The sequence below is a fragment of the Limulus polyphemus genome, unplaced genomic scaffold (genome assembly GCF_000517525.1).
Source record: "Limulus polyphemus unplaced genomic scaffold, Limulus_polyphemus-2.1.2 Scaffold2427, whole genome shotgun sequence".
Taxonomy (NCBI): Eukaryota; Metazoa; Arthropoda; class Merostomata; order Xiphosura; family Limulidae; genus Limulus; species Limulus polyphemus.
In genome coordinates, this window is record NW_013668037.1 from 155,816 (window position 1) to 170,040 (window position 14,225).

At 30.1% G+C, this 14,225-nt stretch overlaps 1 protein-coding gene across 1 annotated transcript in view; it reads right to left on the reverse strand.

Annotated features, from left to right (window-relative positions):
- Positions 1 to 6,862: 6,862 nt before the first annotated feature.
- LOC106466929 (TBC1 domain family member 7-like) overlaps positions 6,863 to 14,225 on the reverse strand; it is a 17,233-nt gene continuing 9,870 nt past the window's right edge. The window contains exons 3-4 of the mRNA XM_013927247.2: positions 13,809 to 13,938; positions 6,863 to 7,894 (exon numbers count right to left, since the gene is read on the reverse strand). Of these exons, the coding sequence (XP_013782701.1) occupies positions 7,814 to 7,894; positions 13,809 to 13,938 (211 nt within the window). The 3' untranslated portion in view covers positions 6,863 to 7,813. The remainder of the gene's footprint in view (positions 7,895 to 13,808; positions 13,939 to 14,225) is intronic.

A 14,225-nucleotide genomic window follows, 5' to 3' on the forward strand; every position in this document is an offset into this window, starting at 1 on the left:
ACCAGTAAATTTGCATCACAGCAACAGAGGCAGAAACATCAAGTGTCAGGCCAAAGGATTTCAGTGCACCTTGTGAGGCTTCTAGTTTAGAAGATATCGAGAATTGCCCAGTGCAGCCAAGGTTAGCACAGTATCCTTATGAGCAATTCGGGTAAAAAATACTCCTTTCAATATCCCTGGTTTGATAACCACAAGTAGTTGGAATACTCTGTTTAACAAAATGTTGCATTTTGTTTTGTATGAAAAACTTTTGGCCAAAACACACTAGGTGAAACATGGGTGTATTGGTTAATAATGGCTTAAAAACAGGAAAATAGCATGAAAAGGAAGTTTTTCGTAAGGCAAGCATGCTGGCTTGGGTAGCTTTCAGAGATATGGGAAGATGCACTGCGATATAATGTAACAGTTATAAGCAGCAAATGAAGATGAGGTCAGAGAAAGACGTGAGTATTTACGGTACATTGTTGGTGTCACATAATTTCTTGGAAAACATGGAATACGATTTAGAGACCACAACGAAGCTAAAGAAAGCCAATACAGGGGAAATTTTATTGAGTGCTTAAATTTACTGACGAAATTTGACCCATTTCTTCAAAATGACAAAGCACCAGCCAATGCTAGATATATTTCCCCAGAGTCAGTTCTGTGCAAAACAGGTGACATGCAGCACAGTCAGTAAATCGAATAAATCAGGAATGTATGTGATAATGGCAGAAGAAGAAAGGAACAAACATAAGGAACAGTTAGCCCTATGTGTAAGTAATGTTATTCTATAAAATAGTTCAGTGAAAGAGCATTTTCTGGAATTCAGCGAATTAAAATATTTTAATGCAGATTCAATCACCGAATGAATACAACAATGCCAAAGAGACTACAAGGTAGACAATCTTCAATTTGTAGTACAAACATATGATGGTGCAGCTGTTATGAGTGGAATGAGTGGTGGTGTTCAAGCTAAGCTTCAGAAATATCATCCAGAAGCCATTTATGTCCATTGTTACGCCCACCAACTCAACCTGGTGCTCTGTCACACATGTAAGCTAATCAAATAACCTGTTGATTTTTTAAATACATTGGAAAGTGTATACACCTTCTTTACTACATCATCAAATATTCAGCGATGTCCAATCTCAACTCGAATTAACACAAAGTGAACTGGTGCAGCTTTCAGATACACACTGGTCTTGCCAGGTACGTTCCGTAAATGTGCTGAAAACAAACTTTCCAGGTGTTGTGCAATGTCTTTTGAAAATGAAGTCTTCAACAGCCGCTGGTCTGTTAGCAAAACTGCGCAAATTGCCTACAGTGTACTGCATGTTCCATTCCCTCCTTAGTACAACAGAGGGCTTCCATAAGCTGCTCCAAAAAAAACAAAAAAACCTTGATTTGGCAAAAACAGTCGATTTCAAAGAAGCAGCATGCAGCACTTTAAATCACATGAGAACAAACAAAAAGGCAAAAAAAATATATGCTAAAGTAATGACCTTGTGCACCAACAATGGCACTGACATCCAGGACACAGCAGTTCATGGGAAGAAACAAAAACGCATGGATTATTTCTTTAAGAGAACTGCAAGGGGTGTACGTGAGGATGTCAACAAACCAGATAATTTGTTGAGATCGAATGTATTTTGAACTTGACCAGCAGTTCTCTAGCTTTAAAGCAGAGCTAATGATGGGAATTCGGGCATGCAGTTCGCTCTCGCGAAACTTTCTTTCTGTAGTGGACTTAACTGCACTTGCAAAACATTATAAAACAGAACCAAAGCCCAAAGAAGTACTCGTTGCTAAAAAATATTTAACCTATAAACAAAGGAATGGTGAAAATTGCATCATGGAAGATGTGTACCAACTTTTAGACCCCCCTCATATTTCCATCTTTCCAAATATTACAAGTTCACAAACTATCCCAGTGAGTAGCTGTAGCTGTAAAAGGTCGTCCAGTGCTTTGAAACGTCTGCACACCTGGATGAGAAGCAAAATGTTGATAAACTAAACTACAGCATCTTGCAGTGCTTTCGATGGAGAATATCATCATTGACAAAACAGGAGGTATATACTGATGCTTCCTGAATAATTTTTAAGTAAACATGCTATATATATATGTAAACAAAGTATAATATTTAAAAGTATGATGTCCAATTATGTGTTTTTACAGAATCATTTTACGTTTGTAGCTGTACAGTTACTAGGTCACTGTTTAAACTTGCTTATCATACTGTATAGCTTGTTTCATTTTAACAGTGTAGTTCAATACAACATTGATACATCACTTTATTTTGTGTTCTGCAAATTGTTGAAATACATAATTATTCTCGGGGGTGGCCAATGGGCCCGAGCCCCCATCTTTTAAGCACCTAGCGACGCCTCTGGAGTTGACCAATCTTGGCATGCTAACTTAGTATTCTAAAAGCAAACCAAGTTCATATTAAACTATTCCATATATTGAAAAATAAAAATATTTTACAAAATAACCAGTATATCGCTACTGCAGTAGCTATTGTAAATAGTTGAGTTTGAACAAAACTCATGCTACAACAAAATTCTACAAGTCAAAGACCGTAAATAAAATTTTCAGTATTTTGACTTGTTTTCCATAATAAACAAAATATACAGTAATAAAGTATCCAGCTACAATGCAGAGAATAGAGAAATTCTTTATGTTTAAGTTTCCAGCTCTTTTCTGATTCCTACCATTTAATTTCCGGTTTATAATAGAGTTAGAATAAGCGCTTAAGCCTGACTTAAAGAAGTATAAGTATTTCATAATTAGCTGATTTTTAGGACATTACTCACTCCTTGACGTAGAATATAGTTTTTCGTAGAAGCAAAATTCAAAATTATTATTAAATTTAATGCACTAAATGTACCAAATTAAGACAGTAGAAATCTTGACCAGATCTCTACTGTGAAATGGGCTGCTTTGAACAAGAAGTGACGCAACTGCTTTTTCATTGCTGTCAAGTTTCTCGATTCGACTGCTACACCTCACACAGGGTCCAATTACCCTGTTTTAAAACAATTTTCTTGGAGAATGAACGTTACTGAAAATTCTCTCACTAATCCATTAGTAAAAGAGAGACTGATCGTATGTTTAGCATTGTATCAACGTATTTGGTTATATCATTGTCCCGTGTTTTATAGTTGTTTATCCAAATAATGATAAAACAAAGTTGTTTACTCACAAATTTTAAAGCTAAATAAGCAGCTCGGTTGCTGTTAAAAGTACAGATATATTTGTCACTTTAAAATATGATAAATAACAATATCTAAAACTTTAGACATGATCGATCAATCATATTTCCAAAGATAATAAATTATCCTTCAGTGAATTCTCTTATTAGAACAAAACTATCAAGAAATTAACCACCATCACGTTCCTCAATAGAATAATGAGAAAAATTAACTTCACAAAGTTCAACATAGGCACAATTATTGACAAGTAATCAAACTTATTTTTTTACACAGATTAACAGCTTACAATATTCTGTATTACTTGATGCTGATAAATATTATTTGTTACAGCTTTTACAAAATAAATAAGAGCTGGATTACAAAAAAATTTTCATCAAATATTTTTTTTACTACTTTCTTATATCCACTCTTCAGATATGATTGTCTCTATTGTATCTTTTTTAAAAACATAAATGCAAGAAGCTGGGTTTTTCACAGCCTTCATAAACACATTTTATTTAAAAAAAGTCTAGAGCTGGGGATATATATATATTTACTGATTTAATAGTTTGAAGTTGTTCTTTTAATACATAGCTACAAAATGAGCTGTCTGAACTCTGTACATCATAGGAAGTCACACACCTAGGATTTTAGTGTTGTAAACCCATACATTTACTGCTGACCCACCAATAAGAAATAAAAAGTAAATTTTACAAAGAATATTAGAAGTGAGAGAATAAATCTTCTACTACTTAACTCCAAGATAAAAACAAATTGCTTAGTGAAGTTAATAGAAATGCACAAAAAATGGTATTTCATGTTAATATATACTAACAGGTATCATAAACATTAAATAGAAATAAGTATAGTAGGTTATCATTTTACCACAGAAACTCACTATATTTAAATTTAATAAAATTTTGTTTTTAATCTGGGACCACAGTCTTTTATTTTCTACAGTATCCAATTTTATTTGCAAAATATGAAGAAATAAGCATTGGAACTTTGAACCTGAACAGCACCTTATGAGTATATTGGAAAAATTACTAAGTCACTTTCACAGACATTCAAGTACAGCCATTCCTAATTTTATAATTACTGGCCAGAGGGAGCTAGCAGCATCTACTGCCATAAGGGTTTTATCCAAATCTTTGAACTGGGTAATGGGATTAACTGCTATTTTTATAATACACAAACAAGTTGAAAGAAGTGTGTGTTCAGTGGCATTGTCCGGAACTAGGAGCCCTTTAACCCACATCCCACTAAACATTAGGCTATGCCTGATCAAAATAGAAGGAAATACTATTAAAAAACAAAGCAGAAACCTTTTCAAATTCATAACAAAATTTAAACAAACTGGTTAAGATGTATTTTCTAAAGTTAACATGAATTTTATGTCAATAGCAAACAGTCTTGAAGAAAAATAAAATGACTATCCTCATCTTTTGAGTATTTTAAATATTTTTCAAATTATTATGTATCAGATGACAATCAGTTTAGAATGATTAAGAGTTCTAAAATAAATTTCAATCTGAAATACTGCATAAAAATAACTTGGCAAACTAAATGAAACATTGTGTACCAACACTTTGTATCATAATTACATTAATCTACAGAGTTTGTTATTTATTACAGGAAAAATCTAGTTTCTGTCAAGTCCAAGTATTCCCAAAAATTTATTTCAGGAAAGATAATGTAAAAATGTAAGATGATAATAGTGAGTAAATTTATTAAATTAACTTACTAAAATTTTATTAAAATATTTTGAAACAATTAATAAATATTTATTTTAAGACATGGAAAATTGTTCCAATTGAAAGAAAGACATTTTATTTTTTAGATAAGTTAACCACTTTTCCTCATAAGGTTACATAATAGGAATTATCAGTTTTTTTTTTTCAGTACAAAGCTACACAATAGCTTATCTATATTCTGTCCACTGTGTGGAGCTGCTGAACCATGAATTTTAGCACTGCAAGTCTATAAACTTAGGACTGACCCACTGGGGGACAGAAACAAATATTACATAAATATATATATATATTAATAGTGAAGCATGAGACAGGATCAATAATTACAGACTAGACAACACTTGTGTATCCAAATTCTAGCATTTCATGATTTTTTAAAAATAATCCAACTTTTTTGCTCACTTTTTGAGGCATACTTTCAATTCCTTTATTTATTTTGGTTCAGGGGTTATGTATAAGCCCTGATGATGGCTAACATTAATGTTTCATGAGTTATTCTCACTTCTGGGGCTAAATAACCTTTAATTATTGTGCTTGAGGGGTGTGTAAACATAACCCAATTTATAAAACCTAAGTAGATAAAAGTTACAAAGGTTTATCTTCACCTGTAATTAAAATACAAATTATTCAGAATGCCCAGCATTTTTCTTTTAATATCTATAGAATTTTCTGCCAAATATATAAGACATTTACAGTACATTAATGTTAAACTCACCTTATACTACATTTGATCAAAAACAACGCTAATATTAACTAATTCAAACAATCAATTCAAGTAATTTTTTCTTCAAAGCAATCTTTGGAATAAATATAACAAAAATATTTTTATTACAACTTGGATATGGACCTGTCTTTCAATACTTCAAATATATTAATGTGATGTCTATACAAAACAAATCACTGTATTCCAACTAAACTAACATATAATTGTTTGCTAACTTTTTCTTTTATGACGGGTAAAAACAATGCAAGATGACAAAGTAAGGGATGAACCTTCTTTCAAATATGTCCCTATTTCATATCCATCTAATTAAGTATGAAGTATGATCATGTTTGAACAAAAAACGTAGATAATGTAGCTGTCATGGTGAAATTAGTCCTACATTGTTACTCAATCACTTTCTTAGTATTACACACACACAACTATTTCAAAATTGATCATATCCAGAACATTTTCAAACATTTTTGGAGGTTGTTTTCAAAAACTTAATATTTTGAAAACATGATATATACAGGACACTACAGGTTAATTAAGCACTCTGACCATGGCACTAGTGTTAATATACTACAGTTAGTCTAAAGAAATTTATATATTACATCAAAATTGTTCTATTCTTATGCTTAACCATTAGAATTCACAAACAAAATTCCTTGTATGTGTCAAAATCATTATTTGTGAGCTGCACAAGTTTATTTTTACTACATTACACAAAAAAAAAGATTAATGTTGCTCACTTTCTCACCAGTTATAAAAATATATATAGTTTTTAACTTGTTATTAAATCCCTTTTAAGTTTTTACTTTGATGATCTGAAGAGTGCAGCAGTACTAACATTATGGCTCTTATATAAACATCAATTTCATTGAAATATTAGTGAAATTCAGATAAAAATTATATAAAAATACAATGGGGAAGAAAAAAAGATGCAAAATATACTACTTCTTGTTTAATTTACTAATAGGTTGGTTCTACTACAACTTTATCAACTGATATGCAGGTTTACTCGTGCTGCAGTGATACTTATTGATATCTAACATTTTCCATGCAACTATCATGACGTTAATGAATAATACCAAGTCACATTTGAAGATCACAAAAATATAAAGTTATGAAAGGGAGATAAAAGAAATATTAATTGAATTTTTTTGCATATACCTGCTTTATCAAATGGTAAAAATGTCTCTTGTGATGGAAAAATATCTTTTAACAACAAAAGTCATTTCAAACACTTTTTTTAATAAACAATTGACATCTGCTTTTAGTAGTTTCTATAGTTCAAAACACAGGGTCTTAAACCTCTCTAGAAGACTACAAATTTCTGCAAAAAAAATAATTAAGGTGAAAAAAAAGTTTTATTGCTACATCATATAAATTTATAACTAGTTCTTAAACATCAGGAATTTATGATAATTAGTTTCTGTTTCTTCCCAATTTTACATATTTATATCATTTGAACATATCAGAAAAATTCACAAGCTCCAAATTTAATATCGTACAAGTATTCAGTGAAACAAGTTGATTACTATAATTACAGATGTTCTTGATTTGACATACATGCATATATTATATATATTTAAACAGATAAAAAGAAAAAGTCATAATGAAACATTTGATCAATGTTCAACAACAATGTTATTCTCAAAAACCATGTACCATAAAAAATTTGATTCAACAAGAATTACATTCTATTACATACTGAAAATTTGATGACTATTCGATCTAACAGAACAAATAAAAATTGCAAAAATACCTGTCTACCAGGTATATTAATTTGTCATGGATAATTTAATACACAAGCAACATTTACTAAATTTCAACATAGATTTCATAAACTATTTTACACAGTTTACTTCATTGAACTATACACAATTTATACTAGAATTGTCTTTGTATCTGAGAACCAATCCCTTACTAATTTTAGCACTGATATTTTATGGCCAAGAAAACTGATAACAAGTAGTTTCAGTAAACTAACATGTGGCCTATGATTTCAAACATTTCAAAGTTAATAAATTAAGCCTAATATGCAACAGAATACAATATACTTAAAAGAAAGTTCATTATGTCACAATACATTCCTTGAAAAGTAAAAAAAAAAATGAAATTAATTCTCAGAACTTGCAGCACATCATCATTTCACATGAAGAAAATTATAATCTGTTGATTTTCATCTCTGTTGACCTCCTTGCTTCAAATGCCAAAGTTCAAGAGCCTTGTTTACTACTCTGTCTGCAGTGTCCTCAGGCACCTGTGAATGTTTTACAGTTTTCAAAAATTTAAGAAAAATTAAATCAGTAAAATCACAAAGATATGACCTTTAAGCATCAACACCTGAAAGTTTCAACCCATTTTAAAATTAACATGTCAGTATTCTCTTATCAACTCCAAAATAAATTCTGAGGTCTTTGTTTTCCTTGATAAAATATACTTCAATAAAAAATCTTGCAAAATATATTTGTGTAATGAATCATAATCTTTGATACGCTTAAAGACTGTCTTGTAACAAATGAATAGATAAAATAAATTTTGTCCAGTGATTGAGGAAATTTACAAAGCAGCAAGTACAAAATCCATTATATGAAATATTTTTCTAAGGGTCTGTCGTATAAAAGATTTTGGTATATGGATTACATGAGGAATTAAAATAAAAGATGTGGGATGGAATGCAAGTTTGTGTTTTTAGATTTATGCTATCATTATGCTGTAAGTACACAGGAAATCTTAAGAGGCAAAGCTTAGGTTCTCCATCTTGCAAGTGGGTAGGAAATCTTAACAGGCAAAACTCAGGTTCGTAAGTATGTAGGAAATGTTAACAGGTAGAGTTCAGGTTTCCAAATTTGTAAGTATGCAGAAAATTTTAACAGACAGAGCTCAGGTTCTCAAGTATGTAAGAAATCTTAATGGGCAGACTTCATATTTTCAATGATTTCTGTTGATCCCAGTAAATACCAAAGTAAAGAATCAGGGCTTACATCATCAAGAATTATTGGTGAATACCTAATAATGAGTTATTTTGAATTGTTAATTAAGTCATTTCAAAAAGCATAAGATAGATTCTAGCAGCAGCATATAGTGCAAGGCTACTTGATACAGTAGTGTTTTCATTAAGAAATGAGATATTTAATGATTTATTATCTTTTGAAAAAATCACATGCAAAATCCTTTAACAAATCACCCCCCAATATAATGTAAAGTGCTAACCTTATTAACAAAAGAATTACAATTGCCAAGTAATCAAAGATGCACGATACATAAAGATACCGTACTTCCTTTAGACCAATAACAAAGCCTCTACACAGTTAAAAACATTTTTTAGTTCTTACTTATTTTTTTCTTCACAAACTCACACCAAAATCAGTCATCATTACAAGAGGTGCATTATCACACACACAGACACAATGATGGCATTTCAAGCTTTCCCTACTTCATTAGCTTAGTTATTAAAACAAGTTCAATAAAGACAGAATTAAGTCAAGCCTAAAAGCCATACTGAGTGAAGAGTGAAAACAGGTGTAAGGAAGATGTAGAACTACAGACACAATAAGTGTGTGTGCTAAACTATAGTAGTTTACACTACTAAGGAGCCATAATAAGAACATTACAAATATTGCAGTTGATACAATGTTTTAAAAGAAGTTGCAGGAAAGATGCACACACATATATATATATATCTCACTCAAGAGTACATATCTTATTTACAGCCAGATCCATGTTGATGGCCAGTATAGAAATGGTTTGAGGGATCTATGCAGAGATAAGAGTAACCACTGAACATCCTAAGATTTTCTATAAAATTCTGAATAGTTCTGGATAAAGACCAAGCTTTTATTTATTGAAATAATATATATAGAATAAAGAATGAATTCAAAGGCATTTTTAAAGGAATAGTGAATACAAGAAGCTTTTTTTATATAAAAATTAAGATATAAAACTTTTACTTATTTATTATTTTGTAATATATGCTATAATAGTTGAGGTATTGCAATGCAGAAAAGAGCAAAACCTTGTTCGTGACCTAAATCTCTTTCAGTTTGAAGAAGTTAATTTGATTCAAATATGTAAGATGTAAAATAATCTTGAATAATATAATATCATTCAAATTGTCAGACATATCTTGATTGTTTTAGGATACCTGTGTTCTGCCCACTAAAGGTACTGAAACCTGATTTTTAGCATCATAAGCCACCACCAGACTTCCTGTTCAGTCACCGAGGAGCACATCTCTTGATCAAAATACTCTGTACTTGGGTAAAACTCCACTACTACCAAGTTAAACTAAACCTAAACAAATCTTAAGCCTTTTGTACCATATTCCCAGATCTAGCAATAGAAGAATAAGAAATAGTCCATTTTCTGTTCTACAAAAGAACAAAACAGGATTTCATTAAAGAGCAGAAAGGAACAAAATTTTAAGAAGCATAATTACTACTGCAGTTAATAATGAACAGGGAAACTGTTATGTAACTAGATATTCTGAACAAACCTGGAACCAAAACTTTCAATAATACCTGACCACAAGCATAGTTTTCCACCTTATAGCAGGGGAAACTAAGTCTCAATACAGTAAAAGAGAGAGAGAGAGAAGGTTCAAGAGACTATGATTCTTAAGTTGGTGGTAAAAAAATAAAGGAGAGAGTAATATAAAATAATGAGTGAAGCAGGGAGAAACAGAACAACTGAAAAATTTGGAAAGATTTATCATCTCAGGTTGGGTGAAAAAAAAGTCACTGTTAGGGAAAATGAAAAACGTATAACACGAAATCAAACTGCAAGTTATAAAACATATATTTATGACTAGTCAAAAGAGTAAATGCAAAAGAAGTTATAAAAGTTCCATTATTCATCAGACCAGATACAAACTTCATACAGATATATACAAAGTAACAGAAAGATTAAAAGTTTTGCCACTCAAAAGTGAAATATAAAAACAGACAGAAACTCCTAAGTGCAGATAGAACATTAATGAGACTGAAATATGTACATAAAAGTCTATAGAGGGTTAAATATTTAAACTTCATGATACAAATACCTAATAAAAAACTCACGTTAGCAAACTTGTGGTAGCTCAGTTATATGTTTTATTTCGCACAGTAAGAGACATAAAGTAATGATGTACAACAGTATGCGTAATGGTCTAAGTGTGGTAATTGGTTTGATAACAATACAAAGACAACAAATTAGAAATTATACAATGTATTCAATTGTTATTTTTTTGTATATAGGTTAGATACGCAAAATATATTAATGAGTTAATATTTTGCCCAAAACATAGTAGTATTTAAAATACATAATTAAATTGAAAAAGTAGCATATTCAAGAAAACCGATAAATACCCCAGAAATAAAAAACATGCGGCACAAATTATGATTATTTTAGTAAAGGTAACATTTGTGTAAATTGATCAAATTCATAAGACACAAAAGACATATTCATCAAACTTAAAAACTGCTTGAAAAGTACTGTAAGAGCTGTTCTACATTATATACAATTTTCCTCAAAAACAAAAAAAAATTAAACTGAAAAACAATGCAGTTTGTAAAAAGGACTAAATGGACAGTTATCTTTTAGGTATACTTGTAAAATCACACAAAATCCTAGTGTAAGATAACTGGGCAGATTTAACTGAACACTACCTTTGAGAAATAATAAACATTTTTCAATAGGTATTTGAAGTTTGTTTACTAACAAAATCTAGGTAAAGTTTGGCATTACCTAATAAAATAATTAAAACTTTATGTAATCGTTTTTGTTAATAATGATATAATTTCCTTTACATTATTTTAAAACAAGATGTTTTACTGAATTTAACTGAATTAGGTCCCTTAATTGTTTTTTCTGAATGAATATCTTATATTTGAAATAATAAAAGAGGAAAGGGTTTGGTCAGTATCTTCATTTTTAATGCTATCACTCATCCTACTATTTAGTAAGTAAATAATGGAATACTTTAAATGTCTTAAAATTAGTTCAAAAGTAGGAAGTAGAAGCATATCTAATCCATTACGTGTCATTAAAAATGTAAGAGCAATATCTGACAATTGATATTTAAAAAAGTATGAATCACTTTATGTTCATCTAAAAAAGAAATTAAAAACAATGTAAAATTGTAGATATTTTTTTTTACATTTTTCTTAATTTGTATATTTTTGGATTTTAAATCAGAGGTATATATAAAATTCAAAATGTAGGGTTATTAGCTTCTGATGTTTTCCAAGCTTTTGGCATTTAAACTGTAACTTTGAAAAATATAAATCCATCTGAAAATGGTGGAGGATAAAAAAACAAGCCAAAATTCTTCTCTAGCTCAAACAGTAGTTATTTTATGAACAGCAAAATAAAGCAACTTAATATTGCTCAAGTTGTATTATTTTATTCACATGCTGTGAATTTAGTTTTGTTCTTAATTCACCTAAAAATCATTACTAAGTTACACTGAAAAATTTTGATGTGGTGAATTAATTAAATTTCATGAGATTACCTACTGTTTGAGGTAAAGCAGAATTTAGGTTTTTCTCTCACTGAAGCATTTTTGGATGGATTTCATGTATTGTTTTGTGTGTTACATCAGCCCAAAACACTTGCACTGTAACCATACTGTTGTCGTGGTAGATGAAGATTGAATTCTCTGCTTCATGCTGCTAGCACTAGTATCAGTATAGACTGTTAAATTTGTGAGAGATAAAGTAAGAATCTGCTTGGAGTGATTGATAGGTATTTGCATTGAAAGTACTCAGTTCAGAATTTGCTTTTACACTTAGAGTGCTTACTCTTTGGAGTTTCTTCCACTAGCTGTGAATAACAGCAAAATACAGGATATTTTGGAAACCATTTTAAAGCAGATTTTACATTTTGTCAATCAAACCTGGCCAAAGTATGCAGTCTGAATTTTTCTCTTCACATTTATGCTACAATTAAAATGAACACTTGCACCAATTTTACTTTTATTGCTAGACAAAGGTTGGGGTACTGAAAATTTTGAAATTTTCTGGAAAACTTCATGTGAACCTAGAACCAAAAGTAGGCAAAGCTAATATGTAAAATTTTGCAGACTCATTCAAGATGTGAATAATGTTCAGAATAGAACAAAAATTTGTTTTTAATTCTGGAGAAAAGTATTAAGCATTTATTAGTGACACTGGTTTTTGCCAGCAAAGGCATCATCAGGTACAGTTTAGTTTGGTTTTAAATTTTGTGCAAAGCTATATGAGGGCTATCTGCGCTAGTGGGATTGACCATCACATTATAATACCTCCACGGCTGAAAGGGCAAGCATGTTTGGTGGAAGGGAGTTAGGTACAGACTGAAATGGTTAGTAATAGGCTTGTATATAGTTTAACCTTGAGACAAATGGTGAGGAGCTTAAGTTGGTTTGGTCATTTAGAGCTTCTTCTGGATTTATTTATAGACTTCTGTTTATTTCTAAACTTTCCAGGCTATTTAGTTTTTTACCTTTTCTCAGATATGTAAAATTTTGCAGTTTTTCCTGGATCAAATTAGTGTTTAATTTCAATAAGGAGGGTTCAAAAGGTTGAATCCATTTTCCCTAATTTTCAGCTTCTAATATTAAGCATTTATATTTTATGTATAATGAGCAAATTATGTAAACAGAAGAGACTACAGTAATTTTGTTTCTAGTTTCCCTTTTGTATTTTAGGTACAAAACAACTTAAAAAAAATTATAAGTAGAAAGTATTGATCTAGGTCATTTTTCAAGCTTTTACTGTTATATATTTCATTTTCACTTTAATGTCTTAATATAATTTTTAAAATACATAAAATTCTTTAAATTATTTTGCAATATCTAAACAGTTTTGTTCCATATTCATTTAATACTGAATTTCATCTTTAAAAAATCTTACTTGAACAATTTTTCTTTTGTAATTATAAATTTGAAATTTAAAATTGTAGCATAATTTTTTTACTTTCATTCTTTCAAAATTTAACTTGCATTAAAAATATTTAGTTTACTAATTTTAATTAATTTTCAAAAGTTTATAAATTATTTGTTCAAAAGAGTATCACCCACACATACATATTACATGTCTGAGATCTCACTAAGAAAAGCAAAGACAAGTATTAATCATTTTGATTATGTACTCTACCTTTATATTAACAATAAAATTTTTTCTATGTTCTTTCAGTAATTAAGTGAATGCTCTAACCTTTTTGATATACTTGATAACTTCTTCACTATTATCCATTGCCAAAAGTGTTCGCCTGAGAGTAATTAGCATTGCTGCACCAACAAAGGCTAAGATGGCAGAGGAACTTCCAATGACTTTATCCCATATCCTTCAGTGGAAAATTAACACAAAAAACTACAATATCTAAGGGACTTTAGGTCCATTTTGCTTCAACGTATAGTAAACTTAATTAATTTAAGTATGTGCAATAATGTTATGACATTTCATCAGATTCATTATTCAATTTATACAGCAAAACTTATATATATATGTTAAAGATTTCAGTATAATGTAAGAAAAGTTTATAATTTTTAAAAATATCAAGCATCTTAAAGGGGGGGGGGGAATGTGTGGACATTATAATTTCAGATTTTATTGAGTAACTATTCACAAACT